Source organism: Mauremys reevesii, linkage group 10 (genome assembly GCF_016161935.1).
Source record: "Mauremys reevesii isolate NIE-2019 linkage group 10, ASM1616193v1, whole genome shotgun sequence".
NCBI classification, from domain to species: Eukaryota; Metazoa; Chordata; order Testudines; family Geoemydidae; genus Mauremys; species Mauremys reevesii.
This window is the reverse complement of record NC_052632.1, coordinates 27,620,386-27,645,256: the sequence shown is the minus strand read 5'-3', so window position 1 is coordinate 27,645,256 and position 24,871 is coordinate 27,620,386. Positions and strand designations below refer to the sequence as shown.

General features: G+C 41.9%; 1 protein-coding gene across 8 annotated transcripts in view; it reads left to right on the top strand.

The window, feature by feature from the left end:
* The window catches only part of THSD4 (thrombospondin type 1 domain containing 4), a 606,703-nt gene that overhangs the window by 471,023 nt on the left and 110,809 nt on the right, over positions 1-24,871 (top strand). For all 8 annotated transcript variants that reach the window (XM_039492160.1, XM_039492156.1, XM_039492157.1 and 5 more), the window contains one exon: positions 14,498-14,702. In XM_039492160.1, coding sequence (XP_039348094.1) covers positions 14,498-14,702 — 205 coding nt within the window. The remainder of the gene's footprint in view (positions 1-14,497; positions 14,703-24,871) is intronic.

Below are 24,871 nucleotides of genomic sequence, written 5' to 3'. Positions count from 1 at the left end.
CTTTTCCACTGGAAACAAAGGCTTCCCGCCTTTATGTAAATCTTATTTAAGGCTGGGGAGTAAGGCAAACAGGACTCTCCTCCATTGCCTACCCATGAAGAAAGACTGCTGAAAATACCTGAAGAGACAAAGAAACTAGCATGAGGGGAAAGGCAGGGGTGAGTCCAGACTGAGACATGGGTCCAGTCTGTAAGAAGAGATAACTGGAACTCTAAGCTACAGAAACTCTGCATCCTGCCTAATTCAACATTTTGGGTGCGAAATTACTTTTTGTAACCTGTATCTTTAGTGAATCAAGCTTAGTTTGTTTTATTTGCTTTGTAATCTGCTTTGTTCTGTTTTCTATCCCTTACAATCACTTAAAATCTGTCTTTTGTAGTTAATAAACTTATTTCTTGTTTATAATATAACCCGGTTTGTGCAATCCATATGGGGGGGTGGGGAGCAAGAAGCTGTGCATATCTCTCTTCATATTGAGAGAGAGGGTGAATTTTTCTGAGCGTGTGCTGTGCAGATCTTTCTATACAGTGCAAGACAATATTATCTGGGGTTTATCTCTCCACAGTAGGTTTGCATGTGAGTGCTGGGTGAATGCTCTCACACAGATCTGACTGCAGTCTGTGCCTGCAGCTGAGTGTGGTCTTGCCTGGGTGTGTGCTGAAAAGGGGCTTGAGAGCCTGGCACAGCAACCCAGTGCAAGGGAAACCCAGGCTGGCAAGGCCAGAGGGCTAAGTGGGACTCCAGCACATCAAGTGGGCATCACAGAAGGGCGGGGTCTTACCCTTCACATACTCCACCCAATAAGACTGGATACTGTACACAGCCCTATTTATTTCTGGTCACTAAATATTCTAAAGGCTGCCTGGATCTGAATATGTTTGGTTCAAAATTATCATTTTTAGTTTGTTCCCTGCTAGCTTCTAATGGGATGAAAAAAGTAAATTTCTCTTTTACAACTATCAGCCACCAAAAACACTCGTTATTTTGTCCAGTATTCAATGATTTTAATGGCTTTCACCCACAAAGGGATGACTAGAAATCTGCAAAAATATGTCTAACTGATTGGGGAATAATGTTGCAAAGCATCAGTTTATTAGGTTCACAATGGAACATTTATCAGAACAGAGAGAGATGTGGCCTTAAAATTATACAGAAAATAAAGGCAATATCTGGTGGTGTAGCTGTGTTAACATAAATACCACCCACAATGCTAGTAGCTCAGCGGAGTTTTGTACCGTTATTACAAGAGGAAAAGTTCAAGACCTTGGCTGGCCCCTGTTGGTGCTACCTGTCTGAAGTTAGAGGTTATGTTGTGCATGCAGAACGGCAGAGCCTGCAGATCCCAAAAGAGGCTCTGCACTGAGGAGATTAATAGCCTGCAGAACTTTATGATCAGTTTCTGGTAAGTGGGATTTCTAGATAATTCACAGCATACAATCAGGTCATTGCTCATATTTGAATCTTGCTGCTTGCGGCACCACATCCCATTTCTTTAGTGGCTGAGTCACTTGTGGCACACATTTGTAGTTGTCATTTTGCCTTTTTGGCATAGGCACAGGAGTTTTTCAACTATATTGAAGTATAACTTGCAGCAATCTGCTTTGCTCCACAGTCTGCTAGGCACTGGAGCACACAGTATCCAAATCAGTTATCTGACAGTTTTCTTCTAAATAATTTAATTGCAAATACTGGCAGTTTTAGAAGTGGACATTAGCAGCATATTAGAACTCATCATTCTTTTTATCATTCATAAACCAATATAGGTAGAGCACAGAAGGCAAATCATTGCCACTTTGTATTGTGTATGCCACTGTACCAACATAGGTTTTAGTTTAGTACATTCATTTAGCACTGAAATGGTGACATCTGCTTTCCATTTCAAGAATCAGCGCTTCATCTCTTTAAATGCCTGGCACTAGCCCCATTCTATTGTATATACAGCCCTAAATCCCTGTGACATCCACCACTGAATATTTCATCCAGATTGTCCCTTGTTTTTCCCGGAGATTCCATTTAACTTAATGTTGGCACACAATTGTGTGTAATTCTTGAACAACTTCTTTAGTGCTAACCTGTAACGTATAAAGTTTTCTTAAAACATATTGCAAAAATTATTTGACAATAGTAAAGATATTTGGCTTTTAATACAATTCAAAAAAGTATAAGTCTTTTGAACTATAACATTATTTTAGGGGACACATGTTTACTACCTCCCTTCCATTTGGAACCCAAGAACAGCTGCAAATGCAGTGTCATAAGAAAAGATAAGTTATGGCAAGAGAAAAAATTCTCATTCCACAGGCAAGACAAGTCTTTCTTTATATGTGCCCACGAATCTGCTGTTAACAATCCAAACTGGGGCGTGTGTTATATGGAATGCAAACAATTTGATAGGAAAGTTCAGAAGGGGTTTTTGATTTTTTTAAACATTTGTATACGTTTAATTGCTAATGAAATAACAAACCGGTGCTCAAATGTATATAATCATAATTCCAAAAATTCTCAGGAAAAATATTGACTTTTTTATAGCACAGGAAGAGTGCATTAGCTGAACACTAATCAGCAAAGTGCATTCACTTTATGCTACCAAACAGCCATATTCGCTGATTCATTGCTTGTCCTAGCCAACCTGACCTACTTTCTGGGCTGCATAATTTGGCTTCAGGCCACACTGCAGAAAGGCCAGTATCAGTAGCTTCTGTGGATTATGCTGCTGTGACTTCTCTAGTCAACTTTCTGCCATTGAAATCCAGGACTATTAAGTCATTAATTCTGGATGCACTGAGAATTGTTTTGGGCTTGTTACGTTTCTTTTATTTCCTAACTTTATTTTCTCTCGTTCATTTGTGTGTGTGTGTTTATGTAAAGATAATTACGTCCTGATTCAGCAAAGTGCTTAGAGGCCATACTATGTCACACATGTGGTAGAGAGATCCATTCAATATCATGCAACTTTCCCTGCTTCCCCAGCACTCTACTAATTAATCTAATTCCACCAGGACTATTTCTAACATTCCAAACCTCTGAACAGCTTCAAACAGCTGCCTTTAAAAAAGAAACTCAAAATCAACTTGCCAGAAAAATGTTTCCTCCTTCAGCCCAAAATTACTCTGGCCCAAGGCCTAGGACAGGCAGTATTTGGTCCTGGACCAGTGACAGGGTCAGATCTAATATCTCATGACCCTTCAATGCTAAAAATATGTGTTTTATACAGTTAGAAAGTCCCACTGATCCAGTGGGACACAAAACTTACTATACTGCTATCCTTGCCATATCTAGAAATACAGGCTATGCATGCATTTTTTTCTGCATGGTTACAATGTTTTAGGTAATTTTAGAGGGTTTCTAAGATGAATAAGTTATAATTTGCCTGTCTCTCAGACCTTTGTGCAGTACTCATTCACAGGCAGAAGGGTATGAATAATAGTCCCAATTAAAAATTTAAAATCCCTTGAAGTATTTCTAAAATACTTATTCTGTAAAATAGCTCTTTTGCTTGTTTGAATGAAGGAAACTTTATTAATCTGTAGAAGAGAGAATATTCGCATGGAAGATCACTGAACATTTATACACGCAATACATATTGTACAACATTTCATACATGAAGGGGATTCCTCCATATATTTACATACTGGCAGTGGAACACTTCCTGAATGTCACTGGATAACCTAAGAGGGTGATAAGCCCCATCACATTTCTTTTCAGATAAACTTACAATGGAAAAAAATGTAAATCCTTTCAGCAAAAGGTCCTTAATAGGAAAAAGACTAGAGCTCAATCAGTCATCTGTAGTTATTGTGCAGAAATCTTAAATTCAGAGCACTTCATTTTTCAGATTGCTCTAGGCTTGTCTGAAATGTTGAAAGAGCAACACACAGTGGTTATTTCTGTAATTGTCCAAAGGCATGAAGTTATTAGCAAATAAAATAAATTTTAAGTAAAAGGCAAAAATGAAATATGTACATGATTTCTTTCAAATGCTATGAATCATAGAATCATAGAACTTAAGATCAGAAGGGACCATTATGATCATCTAGTCTGACCTCCCGCAAGATGCAGGCCACAAAAGCTGACCCACCCACTCCTGAAATAATTCTCTCCCTTGACTCAGATGTTGAAGTCCCTAAATCCTGATTTAAAGACTTCAAGTAGCAGATAATCCTCCAGCAAGCGACCCCCTGCCCCATGCTGCGGAGGAAGGCGAAAAACCTCCAGGGCCACTGCCAATCTACCCTGGAGGAAAATTCCTTCCCGACCCCAAATATGGCGATCAGCTGAACCCCGAGCATGCAGGCAAGACTCTCCAGCCAGACACTCAGGAAAAAGACTTTCAATATCCCAACATTGACCCTCGGTACTAATTACCAGTGGTGGCACGTTATTGACCTATTGACTAAATCACGTTATCCTATCAAACCATTCCCTCTGTAAACTTATCAAGCTTAATCTTAAAGCCAGAGAGGTCCTTCGCCCCCACTGTTTCCCTCGGTAGGCTGTTCCAGAATTTCATTCCCCTGATGGTTAGAAACCTTTGTCTAATTTCAAGCCTAAACTTCCCGACTGCCAATTTATATCCATTTGTTCTCGTGTCCACATTAGTACTGAGCTGAAATAATTCCTCTCCCTCCCTGGTATTTATCCGTCTGATATATTTAAAGAGAGCAATCACATCTCCTCTCAACCTTCTTTTGGTTAAGGAAAACAAACCGAGCTCCTCAAGTCTCCTTTCATACGACAGGGTTTCCATTCCTCGGATCATTCTAGTGGCCCTTCTTTGTACCCGTTCCAGTTTGAATTCATCCTTCTTAAACATGGGAGACCAAAACTGCACACAGTACTCCAAATGAGGTCTCACCAACGCCTTGTATAACGGGACTAGCACCTCCTTATCTCTACTAGAAATACCTCGCCTAATGCATCCCAAGACCGCATTAGCTTTTTTAACGGCCACATCACATTGCCGACTCATAGTCATCCTGCGATCAACCAGGACTCCGAGGTCCTTCTCCTCTTCCGTTACTTCCAACTAGTGCGTCCCCAGCTTATAACTAAAATTCCTGTTAGTCATCCCTAAATGCATAACCTTACACTTCTCACTATTGAATTTCATCCTATTACTAATACTCCAGTTTACAAGGTCATCCAAATCTCCCTGGAGGATATCCCGATCCTTCTCCAAATTGGCAATACCTCCCAACTTCGTGTCATCCGCAAACTTTATCAGCCCACTCCTATTTTTGGTTCCGAGGTCAGTGATAAATAGATTGAATAAGATCGGACCCAAAACTGAACCTTGAGGAACTCCACTGGTAACCTCCCTCCAACCCGACAGATCACCTTTCAATACAACCCGCTGCAGTCTCCCCTTTAACCAGTTCCTTATCCATCTCTGGATTTTCATTTCGATCCCCATCTTTTCCAATTTAACCAGTAATTCTTCATGCGGTACCGTATCAAACGCCTTACTGAAATCAAAATATATTAGATCCACCGCATTTCCCTTGTCTAAAAAATCTGTTACTTTCTCAAAGAAGGAGATCAGGTTGGTTTGGCACGATCTACCTTTCGTAAAACCATGTTGTAATTTGTCCCAATTGCCATTGACCTCAAGGTCCGTAACTACGCTCTCCTTTAATATTTTTTCCATGACTTTACATACTACAGATGTTAAACTAACAGGCCTGTAGTTACCCGGGTCACTTTTTTTCCCCTTCTTGAAAATAGGAACTATATTAGCTAATCTCCAGTCAAACGGTACAACCCCCGAGTTTAGAGATTCGTTAAAAATTATTGCTAACGGGCTTGCAATTTCACTCGCCAATTCCTTTAATATTCTAGGATGAAGATTATACGAGCCGCCTGATTTACTACCGTTAAGCTGTTCAAGTTTGGCTTCTACCTCGGATACTGTAATTTCCAACCCCGCACCTTCATTCCCATCAGTCACTCTGCCACTATTCCTAAACCCTTCATTAGCCTCATTAAAGACCGAGGCAAAATATTCTCCACTCCGTTTACAGTTTTAAGCGGTCCCACTTCTTCTTTCTTGGTTTTCTTCTTATTTATATGGCTAAAAAACCTTTTACTATTTGTTTTAATTCCCTTTGCAAGGTCCATCTCTACCCGGCTTTTGTCCTTTCTCACTGCATCCCTACACCCTCTGACCTCAATAAGGTAGGTTTCTTTGCTGATCCCTCCCATCTTCCACTCTTTGTACGCTTTCTGTTTTTTCTTAATAACCCCTCTGAGACGCTTGCTCATCCAGCTCGGTCTAAAACTGCTACCTAAGGACTGTTTTCCCTTTCTCGGGATACAGGCCTCTGACAGCTCCTGCAACTTCAACCTGAAATAATCCCAGGCGTCTTCCGCCTTTAGATCCCTAAATATGTTAGTCCAATCCACTTCCCTAACTAGTCGCCTTAATTTAGTAAAGTTAGCCCTTTTGAAATCGTAAACCTTAGTCTCAGATGCAATTTTGTTTATCCTTCCATTTATTTTGAACCGAATTAGCTCATGATCACTCGAGCCAAGGTTGTCCCCTACAACCATTTCCTCAACAAGGTCCTCACTACTCACCAAAACCAAATCTAAAATGGCATCCCCCCTCGTCGGTTCAGCTACTACTTGATGAAGGAATTCATCAGCTATCACGTCTAGGAAAAGCTGAGCCCTATTATTATTACTAGCATTTGTTCCCCAATCTATATCCGGGAAGTTAAAGTCTCCCATGATCATACAGTTCCTATTAGTATTTACCTCCTTAAAAACATTAAAGAGTTCTCTATCCATATCCAGGCTAGATCCCGGCGGTCTATAGCATACCCCAATCACTATCCCAGGGGAGGCTCTAGTAGTTTTCTTCCCTAATGTGACCATTGCCCAAACAGACTCCGTATTATCCATTCCATTACTAGTTATTTCATTACAGTTTACCTCATTATTGACATACAATGCTACTCCCCCACCTTTACCTTTGTTTCGGTCTTTCCTAAACAGCACATACCCTTCCATACCTGTACTCCAGTCATGACTACCGTTCCACCATGTTTCGGTTATTCCTACTATATCCGGTTTCAATTCTCGGACCAGGAGCTCCAATTCCTCCATTTTGTTACCTAGGCTTCTCGCATTGGTGAACAAACATCCTAATTTTTGCTGTTTGGCTTCTCTCACCTTTGTTACCCAATTTGGTAGGGACACAGTACCACCAGTATGACCTATTAGTCTAGTATCCATCCCCGCCCCTTCCTTATGTCCAAACCCCTCCCTCTGGCTATATCCGTTCTTATCCTGTTGTCCTCCCTCTCAATGTTTATGCTATGTATATGCTATGTAGTGTAAATGAAAGATGTTAAAGCAAATACTGCTAACAAGAAACAAACTCTCTTCTGAATGACAGGGCAATTCAATCTAGCTAAAAATGATAGGTTATAACAGCTTTTCAGTTGTCAGTTATCCCTCACCACCCACCCACACACCTCCCTACACACACACACAGTTTGGGACCTTGATTCAGCCTCTTGCTTTATGACAACAAGCAGGCATCATTTTCAAGCCCCACATGATACTGGTGGGGTTGAGTGAGGTGGCTTAATCTGTGTTCTTTGGATAATCATAAAAAAAAGAAGTAGGGGCTTCAATCTTTTCATTGGAACTAAGCAGAATTTGGCTTGTGGTTTAGAACATTTTTCACAGCAAGGGACAAGAATTAGGATTGGGAACTGGAAAGAAACATATCAATGCCAGTGCTCCTGACTCTGCCCTTTGTTATGGGTTATTGGAAAAGCCTTCTGTATCCTTTTCATTTGGCTCTTTACTTGCAGGAGAGAATATGGAACAGGTATTAACCAGCTTTTGCACTAAGTATTGTGCAATCTACTTAAAATAATGGAAGAGTGCTTTTGACTTTAAAAAAATATATAAATTAACTGATAAAACTCATAAGTCTGATGGGAGGCTGTTTTATTGTAATATTTAATCAGGTTGGTTTGTCTTTCTCCATAAGGTCACATATTTTTTGAGTCATAATATAAACTGTAAGTTTCTTCCTTGTATGTGTGTCTCTGAAGCACTGTTTTGAAAGCAGACCTTTTATATAGGTGAAATGAGAACTGTCTATCAGTATTCATGAGGAGTAATGTTCTAGAGAGAGAGGCTATACATTGAATCCACTTATTATGAACAGAAATAAAAATGCTTCAAAATAAGGAGGAAATGTACTTTACATGCATGCACTACATACAAGTCTTGCTGAATTTCCTTCTGGTTTGAAGAAAATACTGAAAACATTTTCTTGCTTTAAATTTATATTACTTTTAGTAATTATGTTCTTTGTAATCTATACTAATGGATCGTCTTTTAGATTGTGTGCCCAAACCTTGGCCTGGCTGAATTGTACAGAGCCAGGCCAATATTGAAGAGGGAGCCAAAGTTGGCATTAGGCCACTTTTCTGCCCCTCTCCTGGATCACTGGGAGCAGCCTGGATGTTGATTTGGCTCCTAGCACAACTTAGAGACTTTTTAGAAACTTGTTTGTTTGAGAGATGCCTCATTGCTCATTCTTTTTGGGGTTAAAAGTATCAAATTTGTAAGAAAAGAAACAAAAGATTTCTATATAAACAGAAAAATCCCAGTTTGGACTATAAGAAGTTCTTCTTCAGTGATTGGTCCCTATTGTATTCCATTGAGGGTTTACGTATACTCACCATGTGTCCAGAGCCAGAGAATTCGAAAGTAGTAGTGTCCATTGGTCCTCACATGCGCCCTTGCTTTGCCTCATGGTTTTGTTTGAGGTGATAAAGGGCAGGGTGAACTGGCAACATCTCGAGTTCCTTCTCACTGCCACAGAGTCCAGTTGAAGCTACTAGTGTCCTCTTGTGTGTGATGCACCTTAAAAAGTGTAGAGTTGTATATACTTAGTTTTTGTTGTAGTATTTGCTGTTTTTACTGTTTTAACATAGTTTTAGCTTTTTTTAGTAGTATTTGGAATAGAACTGAGACTTTGGGGGATTTGTTTACCGGTTACACCCTCCCTCCGTACGCAGGCATGGGTACTGGACTATGCCGAAGATGCCAGGATTTAAGATCTGCGCCTCCTGTCCATGTTCCTTCTTGATCAGCAACTAACATCAACACTGCCTCAACTGCTTGGGAGAAGCCCACATTTCATTCAGCTGCGGTATCTACCAGTCCTTCCCAAGCCATACCTGAGAAGGCCAGGCTCTCTGCCTTAAGAAGCACCTCATGGAAGTCACCATAAGATCTCAGTCGTACCCAGGCTGGGGAACTGCCCCCTGTACATTGGCCTGAGACAGCCATGTATGCGCCTCCGGCTCTGGAGATTGAGTCCATTGCCAGCAGTACCATCACTACAGACCCCATGCTGGGGCCTAGATGGGAGATAAGGAAGCATGTGCATGAGCATGGCAGTAAATCTTCTTCCAAACTGAAGAAGGGCAATGCGCCTTCCATGAGTTCCACACCCTCCAGGATTTAAGAGTCACACTTCAATCAATGGGTATCTACTCACCTGCACCCAAGCAGAAATTCTACTATCTGCTCACCTACACAATGGTTCAGGACTTCCCAGTTCTTCCACCAAAACCATACGAACCATCATGCAAGCACCAGATGACCCAACAATCCTGTCCTCCAGGCCTGCCTTCATCCTCATACATACAACCCTCTTATTTCTGAGACCACTAGAGAGCTGCCAACCTTCTCTGCATGTCAGCCTGTCCCCCATTTCCCATTCCCACTTTCTCCAAGCTGCTAATGCACCACAACTGCAGGATCAGACATTCCGATCCACAGATGCTTCACCTCAGGGTATGGTATTTGGATGGGCATCTTCTCTAGAAGAAGAGTGCTCATTGGAAATGAAAGGCATCCTATCAAGCAGTAGGAAATAGTCCATTAGGTGTACCTCCTAGGCCCAACAAAAAGGGCTTTTCCCAGAGGACATGAAGATTCCACTTCTTTTGGATTACTTCCTGTTCTTAAAGATGTCAGAGATTGCCCTAAACTCTCTCAAGATCCACTTTCCCATGGAAGGACACTCTGTATTTACACATATGTTGATTACTATGTTTTGGAAAGGACTTACGAGTATGTATCACCTGTACAATCTATTGCTCCCCAATAGGACCTCAACCTTGTTCTATCAGCACTGATGAAACAACCCTTTGAGCTGCTGGCTTCATGCTCTATGTTCCTTCTGTCCATGAAAGTCACCTTCCTTGTGGCTATCACTTCAGTAAGATGGGTAGGAGAACTTGGTGCTATGATGGCAGATCCCCTCCTTTCACCACTTTCCATAAAGACAAAGTCTCCCTGCACCTTCATCTTAAATTTCTACCAAAGTTTCTCTCTTGGTTTCATCTCAGTCAACCCATCCACTTATCTGCTTTCTTCCTGAAGCCTAATGGCTTGGAAGAGGAGTGATGACTTCACTCCCTCAGCGTCCACTGGGCCTTGGCTATCTACCTACAGAGGACAAGATTGATCAGAAAGTCTCCTAGATTATTTATCACAATTGCAGAGAGTTAGGGGCAAGCAATTTCCACATAGAGAATCTCCAAATGGATTTCTGGATGCATTACACTATGCTATTGTTGTCAGACGTAGGGCCCATTCCACTTAGGGCCCAAGTGTCCACCATGGTCACCCTCCATGATATACTGCTTAGGGACATATGTAGGGCAGCCATGTGGAGTTCAGTACATACCTTCACTATACATTATGCCTTTGTGACAGACTTTGTGACAGATGCCTCATTCAGCATGACTGTCCTCCACTCAACTGTTCCATCTTCAGCTTCACACCCTCCTCTGAATAAGGTACTGCTTGTTAGTCATCCTCAGTGGAATACAGTAGGGACCATCATTCAAAGAAAAAGAGGAGGTTACTTATTTGTAACCGAAGGTTCTTTGAGATGTGTGGTCCCTATCTGTATTCCACCTCCTGCTCTGCAGCAGATCTGTTGGATTTGCAGTAGGGAAGGAACTGGAGACATGAACAGTCCTCCCTGCCCTTTATCGCCTTGGACTAAACCATGAGGTGAAGCAAGGGTGCATACGTGAACCAACAGACACTACTACTTTGAAATTCTCCAGCTTCAGTCACGTGACGCATGCGTAAACCCTCAATGGAATATAGATAGGGGCCACACATCTCGAAGAATCTCCAGTTACAGGTATGTAACCTCTTTGTCTCCAACTACTGCTTAGTCCTACCTTTGACCACCAGCCACTGTAGCTGCTTGTATAGGGCTCCTCGGATTTCCATTGAGTATCTGATGGAGACCAAAGTCCCTAGTCTTCCTTCATTATGCCACCCTGTCCACCTAAACTTAGTGTTAACTCATTTCTTGATGATGTTCAGTAGGTCAAGTGCACTGCATCAGAGCAGTGCCCATATTTTGGTAAATTTGATTTGACATTGATGAGAATGAGAGTCCCTCTGACCCAAGCCTGGCAAGATCAAGTGCTGCAACACCCCTAAGCTGGCAAGATCAAGTGCTGCAACACCCCTAAGCTGCAGGGTGCTCTGGACCGAACTCCCTACGGTCAGCGCGGGCTACCAAGACTGGCTGGAGCTGCCTCTCTGGCCGAGCTCTTGGAAGCCCTCCATCTCATGCCCACCAACAAATCCCCGGGCATGGACGGGCTGACCATGGAGTTCTACCATGTGTTCTGGGACGTCCTCAGCCCAGACCTCGTCACCGTCTGGGCCGAGTCCTTGCAAAGCGGGGTCCTCCCTCTTCCATGCAGGCAAGCCGTGCTCACCTTATTGCCAAAGAAGGGGGACCTCCATGACTTATGGAATTGGCGTCCCGTCTCACTCCTCAGCATGGATTATAAGGTTGTAGCAAAGGCCATCTCTCTGCGGCTGGGGTCCATGTTGGCGGACGTGGTCCATCCCGATCAGACCTACACCATCCCAGGCCAGACCATATTCGATAACCTGTATTTGGTCCGGGACCTCTTAGAGCTGGGGCATAGGGATGGTCTGTCTTTCACCCTCCTGTCCCTGGACCAGGAGAAAGTGTTTGACAGGATGGACCACGGGTATCTCCTGGGCATTCTGTGGGCGTTCGGCTTTGGGCCCCAGTTTGTGGGCTTTCTCCAGGTGCTGTACACTGACGTGGAGTGTTTGGTCAGGCTCAACTGGACCCTGACCGAGCCGGTCAGCTTCGGGTGGGGAGTAATGCAGGGTGCCTCCTCTCGGGCCAGCTGTACACTCTGGTGATGGAGCCCTTCCTCTGTCTCCTCCGCCCGAGGTTGACGGGGTTGGTGCTTCAGGAGCCGGAGCTGCAGCTGGTCCTGTCGGAGTACGCCGCCGACATGCTCCTCGTGGTCCAGGACCCAGGCAACCTGGTGCAGGTGGAGGCCTGCCAGACCGTTTACTCGGCAGCCTCCTCCGTCTGGGTCAACTGGGTCAAGAGCTCCCTCCCACCTGCGCTTCAAGCCATCCAGTGGAGCGCGGGTCTGCTGCTCTGTCTTGGCGTTTATCTATCCACCACACATCCTTCTCCGCCGGAGAACTGTCAGGATTTGGAGGCCAGGGTGGGTGAGCGGCTGTGGAGATGGACAGGACTGCTCTGGTGTCTCTCCCTGCGAGGGAGGGCGCCGGTGCTGAACCAGCTAGTCCTGTCCATGCTCTGGTACCGGCTCAACACCCTGAGCCCAGCCCCGGGGATCCTGGCCAGGCTCCAGAGGATGGCCCTGGAGTTCTTCTGGCCAGGGATGCACTGGGTCTCAGCAGGGGTTTTGAGTCTTTCCCTGGAGGAGGGAGGGCAGGACCTGGTCTGCCTTCGCAGCCAGGTCCATGTCTTCCGCCTCCAGGCCCTGCAGAGACTCCTTTCCAGTGCAGGCAGTCCGGCATTGAGCACATTGGTGCATGTCTTCCTCCGTCGCCTCCGAGGGCTCCAATATGAACAGCAGCTCTTTTTTCTCCACCCGAGGGGTCTTCCACGATTCCTCTAAGAGCTGCCGGTCTTCTACCAGGACCTCCTCCAGACCTAGAAGCTCTTTTTGGCGACCAGGTCCTTTGTGGCCACCGAGGGGGTGGACCTCCTTGCGGAGCCCCTGCTACACAACCCTGATCTACATGTGCAGGTGGCGGGGTCTCCCTTGGTGTGCCGGAGGTTGGTCCTGGCAGAAACCACTAGGGTCGGAGACCTCCTGGACTATGACAAGGGGGACTGGGTGGATCCCCATGTGCTCGGTCGGCGCATGGGGCTCTCCACCCTTCCGATCCCCCTGCGCATACTCCAGGAGGTGGAGGCCGCCTTCTCACTTGTTTCTCTCGTCTTCCTGCAGTGGGCCCTGCAAGAGGGCACTGCCCGCTCACCCCGAACCCTCCAGACATTTTTATTTGGCCCCTTTTCCGCGAACCCCCCCACTCTGGCCTCCCTGTTCCTACACCCTGAGCTGGCTGCACACCCTGCAGCCAGTCTGGTTCCAAACCGCGCCTAGAAACCAACTGTACACGCTCGTGCTCCACACACTGCATTTCCTCAGCCTTGCGTCCCACCCCGACACCAAATGGCGGGACTATCTTCCACCTACAGAGGGTGAGGAGCCCCGGTGGGCCAGCCTTTATTCCACCTTGGTCCTACGGCCCGCCTGGGACATCAGCTTCACGGAGCTGTGAGCAAGGGCATGTACCTGGTGCGGTTCACACCTGTACCCGAGGCCTGCCTCTTTTGCGGCGTGAGGGAGAACCTGGCACACGCCTATCTTGAATGCACCAGGTTGCAGCCCCTATTCCAACTCCTCCAGAACCTCTTGTTGAGGTTCTGGCTGCACCTGTTCCTTTTTGCACACCCCATCCGTGGCCCCACGAAGTCGCGAGACCTCTTCGTCAACCTCCTCCTGACCCTGGCCAAACTCTCCACCTACACTACCAGGAGGGGGATGCTGGATGAGGGGGTGCTCTGCAACTGTGGGGCCTATTTCCGTTTCCTCCCTAGTTTCACGCATCCAGGCAGAGTTCCATGGGGCAGCGTCTGCTGGCTCCCTCAACACCTTTGAGGAGCAGTGGGAGCTGTCCGGGGTTCTCTGCTCAGTGTCCCCATCTGGTACCCTCGTTTTGAACCTATGGTCCCTGTTTTTCTCATTAGTTGTCCCTTGCATTCATTTGGTCCCTGGGTCCAGTGGTCCCTCCCGCTAGGCTGGGGGAGGGGCCTTTAGAAGAGGGCGGGCTTGTGCACGCCCACCTCCTGGGTTCCCAATAATGAACACCCCTAAGCTCACTTGAAAATTCCAGCCACAGAGTATCTAATGTCTATTCTGAGACTTGGTATTTTATTACACTTAGTGTGTAGAAAAGCAAAGAAATGAAACAATCCAAAATGCCAATTCAGTGAATCTCTGAAGGCTTTATATTCTGCGTAAGTCACATATGACAGTGTCCTATGTTGTTTAATATTCTGAATGATTCATGAGACAATATTTGTAAGCTCTGAAAAAAAATATTGGTTTGATTTTTGCAGAGCATTGGCTGTGATGACTACCTGGGCTCAGACAAGGTGGCTGACAAATGCGGAATATGCGGAGGGGACAACACTGGTTGCAAGGTGGTCTCTGGTGTTTTCAAACACACGCTAACAAATCTTGGCTACCACAAAATAGTAGAAATTCCTGAAGGGGCTATTAAAATCAACATTACTGAGATGTCCAAGAGCAACAACTACTTGGGTAAGTTGTATTTCATTCCAGATAAAACATGATTGGTGTGATGATTCAGTTTGCCTGGAGGTTTGTCCCAGTTAGTGCTCTCTCAGCAAAGTGAGAGAAATGCAAAGGCATGGATGAAAATTATTGACAAGAATACAAACTCATTGTTTCTAATTCTCGGTTATACTGGCAGGACAAACCCCATGATTTGTATCTATTGCCCTGTCCATGTGATCTTGCTTTGACTTTCCCAGTTCATTGGTTCCAATGTGGGAAATATACTTCACACTTTCTAAATCTTCTCTAAAATGTTAGTGAGGCCATTGTCTCCAGCAAGGCAAGCTGCTAGTCAGTTGAAAGACATAGAAAACAGGATTCTCCTATTTTCTTAAAAAACACGACCACAACATGCAGAACTTTTAATACAAAAGGTACCCTGATCACAGTCACAGCACAAAGTATTTCTGTGTGTGTGTGTGTGTGTGTGTTTTGGGAAGGCATCTGCACAATACAATGTCATTCAGATGTGAAGAAATATCATGAAAATTAAATGGGAAGTGACAATCTGGCAGTATCAGGTAACACCAGACATCTGGAGGTACGTTTTCAGAGCTGACTCGTGCCTGGTATTGGGGCTGGTGTGGAACTTCCTGTTTTACAAACATAGACCTGCCATGTCTACCGTTTGTGAGTTTTTCCCTATTTGGCTTCCCATGCGTGGCATGGATTCACACAGCTCATCTGCAAGGCCCTTAGCCTGTCCTCATTTAAGTCCCTCTTAAAGACCCACTTCTGCCAGACTGCCTAAAGCAAATCCAGTTATATTGGTGCACCCATCGTGAGTGCCATTAGCAAACATAAACAACAATGGAGCTGTGCCTGACAGCTTTCAGAGATGATCAGAAGGGATCATTGTGATCTTCTAGTCTGACCTCGTGTATAACACAGGCCATGGAACTTCCCCAGAATAATTCCTAGAGCAGAGCTTTTAGAAAAACATCCAATCTTGACTTAAAAATTGTCAGTGATGAAGAATCCACCATGAACCTTAGACGGCAATCAGATCATCCTTTAACATTCTCTTTGTTAGACTCCAGCTCCATCTATTTAGCTTATCACAGTAATAGGTTTTCAAATCCTTTAATCATTCCTGTGGATGTTCTCTGAATCCTTTCCAATTTTTTCCACATCCTTTTGAATTGTGGACCCCAGAACTGCGGTCACACTAGTGCCAAATACAGAAGTAAAATAACCTCTATTCCTACTAAGAGATTCCCTTCTTTATGCATCAAAGGACTGCATTTGACATTCTAGTCACAGCATCACAGTGGGATCTCATGTTCAGCTGATTATTCACCACCCTCCTCCAATTTTTTTTCAAAATCTTCACCACTGTCTTCCTTAGCCCTCACTCCTAGAATTGTCCAAGTGCATTAGAAGCTTCAGGCCCTAGTATTCCATTAATGCTCTCCTAACATTATCTATTTCTAATGTCTCTGCCACTGCTAATCAACAGAAAGAAGGGAAACATTATTATCCCCATTGTCACTTGCCATCTTCTCATCCTTTCTGCTCTTTCCTTTGCACTTCCCACTTCTTTTTTTGCTATTGCTAGCAAGAGGTGGAAGGGAATTTGACTAGTTTTACAGAAATCTCTCTGTGTAGACAGGAGTCCTTTGCGGAGGTAGAGGACTGTATATTGTAATGTGTCCTTGTACATTTCTTCCTTTAGCCAAAAGTGTGATTCTTCAGACTAATATAAGAAAGACCAGACTTGTGGTACTGCTGACGTACTAAAACCTAGACATTCTGGGGCTCTTGTAAGAGAGCCTATTCGCATAGTATTTCTGACTCTGGCTACTTCCCAATCAAAGAATTTTCTGATAAGCTGTATATAAGCACGAGTTTTTGGTTTCCTCTCTGAACTTTTTGAGCTATGTCCATCTCCTTTAACTAATTTAGTGATGAAGGGAATGAATTATTCTGTATGAGCAACTTCCATAGATACAGTATGTTTGGAAGAAAATGTGGAATTCTTATATCAAATGGGTGAAAGTGTAGTTTGCTGGGCAAACTGCTGGAAGTCATCACATAATGAAAGCTGTCAAACCATGAAATTGCAGATAATTTTTCTTTCAGATGTACATGCCAGTATCTGAAAACAGCAGAAAAACACCCTTAACCCTAGTGAAATGTGCTGGGCCACATGAACATTCTTTGAATGCACAGAGCAGAAAAATAGTAACATTTTTGCTTAAAAATAATCGAGACTCTTGGCATGTATGGGAAAATAGCAAGCCGTGTGTTTCCCATGCTTCTCCTCATTCCCAGAGCTCTCTCTGGTTTGTTTGTGCCACCACCAATTATTACATTTTTTTCATACTGTCACATATGGTTCATTTTAAAGCTGATGGTATGGATTTTAGATGGCTAAATTAACCAAATTAGCCTCCCTGACACTGAACATTCTTGGGTAGTGGTTCCAGCCATGAGACTACCAGCCTCTCTGCTTATCCCATAAGGGCACAGCTAACTTCTCTGCTTTCACAAGTTGCAGTCAACTAATGATCAAGCAAATCAGCTTTTAAACAAGGCACTGCTTTAGCATACAGGCAAAGAAGGTGAGCTAGAGGACCAGGATATGACAGCTTGCAAAATGTTCATTGATAGTTGATTGTAAAGTGCAATGGGGAACTAAAGGAAGACATTTCCCAGTAGGTGGAAGGCAACAAAACTCCTGCAGCCAGCTCTGTGTTCAAAATCTGGGCACTCTAGCAGTTTTTAGATAGAGAAGGACTTGAACCATAACGTTGGATCTCAACGTCCCCCAACACTGAGTTGGTCAAAACCCAGACCCAGATCTGGAATTTGCAAACTTCCCTACATTTAGTGGGGTGAATAGAAACCTTGAATCTAAACATGCCAGAGTTCAGGGTTCCCAACAGGGTCCCAATTCAACAAAGAACTTAAGCATGTACTTAATTGCTTTGCTGGACTGTGGCTTAGGGATCTAATTCTGTCACCTTTGCTCACACCAAACAGGAATTTACTACATAAATAGTCCCACAAAGTCAACAGGGCTGCTTGTGGAGTAAGGTACTGCTTGATGTAAAGAAGGCATAATTGGGTCCTTATTTTTTTGTCACACAATATGCAAGTTGCATGTGTTTTCTTTCAATGCAGAATCATGATCATTAAAAAGGTTCACACACTTCAGCAAACACCTTGGGAACCTATGCTGAATTTTCAGTTTGTAACAAAACATGGAGGCCATCTATGCTCCATATGGTTTCATTACACAGTTTTTGCACAGCACCAGATTTATCACACTTCTGCTCTTCATAGTTTTGTCTGTGACAAAAACCCCAAATGCAGTGAGGAAAAACATGTTCTCACCATACAGTATTTCCAGCTTGGCTGAAACCAGAAAGTACTAGAAATGGTAGGAGAGATCATCTGTGGGGTTTCAAGTTGGATTTCTTGACCAAAGAGATTCAAATTCAGCTAAATTTCATACAAACATCTAAACATTTGTATGCTTCTCCAAACTAGATTTGCAAACCTTTTGAAGTTGACCCATCACTAGCAATTCTAATTGGGAGCCAGGCCCAAAGTGTGCTAAGAAGAACGGCTTTGACAGCAATATTTAATGAGGGTAACTTGCTCATTCTTGCTAGTTCTAGGTGTAGTTTTCTCAGCAATTTGTTCAGACTAACATCTACATGAAAGAGAGAATGATTAGGGGATAATGACGCTTAAGTTGCTTATACTTTAAAACAATAATAAATGTTGTCTTTAGAACAAAACCCTAGTGTTCGGAACAGGGTTTGTAGTGTTTCCAGAACATGTGATATTATCCAGGTATTCAGAAAATTCAAATTAAAAGAAGACATGCAGTAAATATCATAAGATCAGGACAGACTGGTTCAAAAGTTAAGTATTTAAACACAGGTTACTTCATGTGTCTTTAAATTTGACATTTCAGAAGACAGCTTCATCATATACTTGGACAGTGTTCATAGTTTTTTCAGCTTTGTTTATGTTACCTAAATGGTCTCAAGTATAACACTATTATCTATGTATCCTTCAAAACACCTCAAAACTTTCCTAGCGATTATGTTATAAGTTTCCAGATTGTCTTGGTTCTGATTTCATTTCATGTGACATAACTTTCAAACATCTTGGGTGCTACTTATTTTAAACATTAAGTAGTAATGAGCATATTTACCAACTCACTTATTTTAGTCTCAGCAGTTCAATTTGGAAATGAGTTACAATTCAGATTACCTACCTACCTACTAACTACCTTAGGTTTAGGTTTAGACTCATCTCAATGCAGTCTGAACTCTACATGTAATTTGCATTACTTCTTTTGAAAGTGGTTCTCAATAATGTATAATGTCTGACAGGCTTGTCAGGTAAACATCTGATGCTACAGAGCAGTTGCCCACACTAAAATTCTTCATCTGGAGCAGCAGTTCTGTGACATGCCCAGCTGTGCATAGAAATGGGATGAAGACCTTTTTTTTTTTTTTATCCCAATGGTAAAATTATGATCCATTGAAACTAATGGAAATTTTGCAATGGACTTAGGTGGGACCAGGATTTGTACCGTTGACCTCTGTTGGTCTTACAATTCTACTTGAGCAGCAAAATGTTGTGTTTGAATGTAAATATTTTAACATCTGGTGATTAAGATTTAGAGTAGATAAATAATTTAAAAGCTGCATAATATCAATCTGACACTGTTATTCTGAAAGTGGCTATTTTACCAGATGTCTTTAAGACCTAATTTGAAGAAGCTGATTGATTTTGTTATTCATTGCCTCTCAACAAATAGAGATCTTGGGGAAAGAATGTTCAGCATTAAGTATCAAAAGTTGGCTTATTACAGTCTGTTGAGGATATAATGGCCAAAAAGCCATAAGTGATAAAAGTATATTAATCCTATCTAATGGTCTGATAATCTGGACAATCATATATCTCCAGAAAAAAAAACTCCCATTCTGGACTCAGAAAACCTTAGTATCCAGTCCTACAAGCACTTAGTACCAAACATAGTGCTTACCAGTATTAGCAATAGTGGGACTTTTATGGACAGAAACTAGTGCAGATAAGATTTTGGACAAGCCACTTAACCTCTCTTTTGCCTTATCTGTATATCTACTGCACAGATTGTTGTGAGGCTTAATTAACTGATCATTATAAAGTACTTTAAGATCATCAGATAAAATGTGCTTTTTTTTTTCTTTATTATTATTTCTTCCTGGAATGGTTCATCTTTGCAGCCATTAAGAGATATGTGGAACATTAGAATTAATGTCAATTTTGCTTAGCATACAACAGAACCATATTTAGACTTTTTAGTGAGGAATTGGGAGGTTTATTTCCTCTAATAAATAAAAAATAGGCAGTATGTGTGTTTAAACAAGAATCTGAAAGTTCAAATCAAGATTTTTTTAAAACAAAGTCTGGGGGATATAGCTAGTGTCCTTTTGAACCGGACATATTGCTTAGTATGTCTGAATGTTTAAGTGGATTTAAGAAATTTGTGTTGTGAAAATGAGATTGAATGAAGCCAAAGAAACGGAGGGAAGATTCTGTGAAAAATATTTTGATTCAATATCCCCTGCAGCAGAGATAACATTTCAAACATAATGTCTCATGAGAAACATTGTCAGCAGCCCTGAAGCTTGAAATAACATTTTTAAACCAGTGTACATCTACAGCAAATCAGTGAATTTGGTATTTTAAACCATTGACAGAGGAGTTTGAAGATAAACATTGTTAGAGGCACTTCTTTTTCACGTTTAATCGTCTAGATTCTAAAATGTCGAGGTAATTTGTGGCTAGCTGACTGACTGATTGTGTTATGTTAACTAAATATATTAATATATTTAAAATCAGAATCTGGAGAGCAGATATTTTTGATTGCTGTTGAGGATTATGATTGGATTACAGAGGCCAACATAAATGGTTTGTTGTGTGCTATACAGAACTGGTGCAGTACAGCTAGTCTGGGGATGGTGGGCTTAGAAGTGAGTGGTTTGAGGTCACTGAGCCAGAATAGCTATGAAAATAAAGAAGGAAATCAGTACAGTGATCTAAGTTCTCAACATCAAGGGCACAACTAAGCACCAGGAGCTTGATCCAGCACTAACTGGAAGGAAGGGGATCTGGGGAAGATTTCATTATGGTCATGGATCCATTGTTAAGGGTGAAACACGTATTCATTCTAAATCCTATTTTTGACCGTATTGTGCCTTCGAACCACATCAGAAACAACTTTCTTTAGGTCTGATACTGCTTGTGCTTAGTCTCATTCCAGAGGAGGAGAATTTATTTAACCAAGTTTAATGTGCACAAAGGGATCTGCTTATAGTGAACTCATATGTAATGGTATTCTGCTCGTAGTTGAGCTCAGTGGGAGTCCCAGATTGCTAGTGAGAGCCATAGATGAATCACTGATGATTCTTCCAATTTCATTGTGGGAAAAATCCCTGACAATTTTTATTTTGTTTTCACAATGCATAGCACAATTCAAAGCTCTGTGAATGCGGCTATGGTTTGTGAAATTCCCTGGGAATTTTTGACTGCTGCAGATCTGCTACCATATATAAGATTCATATACTCTATGTGTGTATAGATCATTATATGCATGAGAGAGGTGTATGTGTATGGGGCACTCATCATAATGCATATATTGCATATAATAGATGCAGTGATGATATCCAGGTTGTCCTGGAACCATCTTGTACCCATTCTGCCTGCTAATCCAGCTCCACTGGACAGACTTTTTCTCATCCTCAGAATGAGGAGCTGAACTTGTATAGAAAATAAAGATGTAAAGAAATTTATTCACATATAGGCTGAAACTAAGCATAGGAACTCAGATCAAAAGGAGAATTTCTGAGAAAATTATAAGCATGTGAATACAGGTGGTTACAATCAAAGCCTCTATGCAAAGTTAATTCTAGGATTTGCTTTAATATCACTAAAATGTGCCTATCTGTGGTAAAACAGCACACTGATAGGCATTTGTATGTTGTTATATTATGAGCACCTGTATAATATTGTTTTTAAGGAGGAGAACTCTTTGTTGGCAATAGATGTAGTATAAAGCAAAACATTTGTAAGAGACTCATAGGATTGGAAGGGACCTTGCAAGGTCATCTAGTCCAGTCCCCTGCACTCATGGCAGGACTTAATATTATCTAGACTGTGTATTAATGTTACTTGATAACTTTTGGTTATTTACTTTTTTTTTGCCATTGAATTCGTTTTTGTAACTGATTCTTTTCCCATGGTGTTTGTCATGTTTTCCTTTCACTTTGAAATTTTTCAGATCTCTTCAACTCATTTACAAAGATTTTTTCCACCCCAGCAAGCTTTTAGGTTTATACTACAGCTAAATAAAATGCATTTCATTTCATTTTAATTTTGAAAACTTTTGAAGCATTTATTTATTGTCTTGTTCCCTTTAAGGTAACCATCTAATAGATACCTCATATGCCTGCTTTACACTATAGACATTTGTTTCTCACAGAATAATTAAAATAAAATAATCTATTTTTAAAATGTTTCATGTGCTTATGAAAATCCCAAAGCATTCATACCTGCTTGTATAAAGGATGGAATTTCTAATGTGCTCTAGTAGAGTGCTACAGCCAAAACCTGAAAACAGCTGTTGGATGGGGTGAATGCAGTACTTTGTAGCAGTTGTTTGACTTGCATCTGCTTGCTGGAAAGTGAAAACTTCATTTGTGTCAGTGTAACACAGTGAATGGAAAATCACAAATCTCTTCCTCTTCCAGTGGAGGTATTCAATCAAATTCTTCCCTCACTTTCTCCTTCTAAGAGATGCATTGGGTTATGGAAATGATCTGCTAGTTTTAATTGAGAATCCAGACACTGAGTAAACCAGATTTTGAAAGCTGCAATGCTGGATTCCTGAAAATGATGCTCTCCAGTGCAGTTTTTCAAAAGCTCGAAAAGGTTGAAGTTTGGGTTCAGTTTCCAGAAGTATCCAAAAGTTCTGGGGTCAAATTATGTTCTCAGTTACATGAGTAGGTATCTCGGGTAATTCATCTGAGTTTGATAAATGCTGAAGGCAGCTGAAGAGTTACTTAGGTTTTCATCAGTTTAAATGATTCCTAAGCACAGCTTAGCCGAACTATCCTTACCACCTGAGTCTGCACAGTTGGGCTGCTAGCTCATGAGAACAGACTTTCTGCAAGACTTCTGGCCTATCAACTACAGGTCCCAACTGAAACTGTTTTTGTTGCATTTTGTTTCTAGTTCCGGCTAGAACCTGGATTTGAAAATACAACATAAAAATGAGTAAAAAAGTTAAATCAACATTTGACCTTCTCAAAAGGTTTGAATCTAGATCTGCGCTAAAAATGAGTGAGGGCTCAAAGAAAACCTTGTTTTTTCCAAGTCAGGTCACCTATTCCTACTCTACTGGCACTGGTTGATTATTACAGCCATAATTAAATATCTCAGGGTAGAAAAAGGTGCAAGCATTTTACCGAGGCTAGAATATGACCAGAAAAATCACTGTACAATATAGGTATTTGATTAAAAGAATTAATAAAGACAAAAACTGTGCAATGTCTTTAAATTTTCTGAGGTATTAACCCAAAGCAGAGGACAAATGGCATAGGGTTAGTTTTATGTGAAGATGGATCAGCTTCAAAGAGTTTAGGGAACAGGATTGTAGAAAGTTAATCAATGAATGGATTCTTGTTCAAGGAAAATTTAGACAAGCTTTCCAGTACAGGGCTACTAATACAAGACTCAAATAAGGCTAGAAGGGGACTTTTTGAGAGGTGCTTAAAGAACTGTATAAAGGAAAGATAGGTCACATATTTAATCTGATTTTCAAATTGCCTTTTTAAAGTAAGAAAATAGATCCATGCTTACCTGAGTTAATAATTTTGTTATGGTCAATTGCAATCTGTCTTTCAGTTGGGTCATCCATAGTATGGAGATAGCATAGGTTTATGTGATGAATGAAGACAGACATCCCTCCAGGAAATGGAATTTAAGACCATAGTTACCCTTGTGCTGAACTGAGAGATACCAGATTGTGCAGGAAAGGTCCCTTCCTTAATTGTGACTTTGCCAGAGAAGCTGAGTCTGATCTTTGCTGTGTTAACAAATAAATAATCTTAAGGAGTTATCCTCTCCATGATATGAGAATTGGTGTAATACTGATTGTTGTTAGCTTTCTTTGGGACTGATGTTGTTTAAATTATGTTCATTGCCTTGAGACTTGGAATGGGTTTCAGTTTATAAATCAAGAAGTAAGTAAAATGATATACTAATTAATTCTGGCAAAATCTCTTTGTTTAGACGATAGTATTAGTTCAGTGGTCTTTCTCTGCTGGATCTCAGCCTAAATAGCTGATCCTTTTTTGGACCTCTTAGTTCTGTAACTCTTGAATAGCTGGATTTTACAAGTTGAAAATGACCGTCTGCTGTTTTGGGAAGGGTACTTTTATGTGTGAAATCAGACCTGGCAAGCAGTCTCCTTACCGTCTTCTGAGAGTCAGTCTTGCATGGTTTGTAATCATGTCAGCTTTAAATCAGGCAATCAGACTGCCAAGTTGCATTTGATGAATACAAGATAGTGATGAAGAGGACTGCGATTCCCTGACTTACACTTTGACGGGACAGAAATTTTGGCAGCATAATTTATCAGGAATCTTACGGTCAGTCTTGACTTGGATTTTTTCTTATGTAATCATGGTGCTGTCACTACATGTTTGGGTTCTCTCTATCTAAAGAAACATAGCGAGGATAAGGTGTTGGCGGTCTCTGTTGTTGTGGAAAAATCCTCATCCTTATTTTTCTTGCAATTAAAGTTTGTTATTGGTAGTGCTGTTTACACAGCCCTTCCTTCTGCTGCTGTTATAATGTCCTTTTTTAACAGGTCCAGCATGTAGTGGCTAGACCTCCTATATGTGTGGTAATTCTAGATTACAGGACTATTCAGATTAGTTTCTTGTACTGTTGTCCACCTGTCTGGAAACAGCTATGTAGTGTAATCAGTACTTTCCATGTCAGGTTAGCCTAGGCTGGCACTTGGAGAGACCTTGCATAGTGACATTAAGCAGCACACCCTGTGTCAATCTGGGAGCTATAGTTCTTAAGGCCTTTCTGCGTCCAGCAGCCTTAGTGAAGAT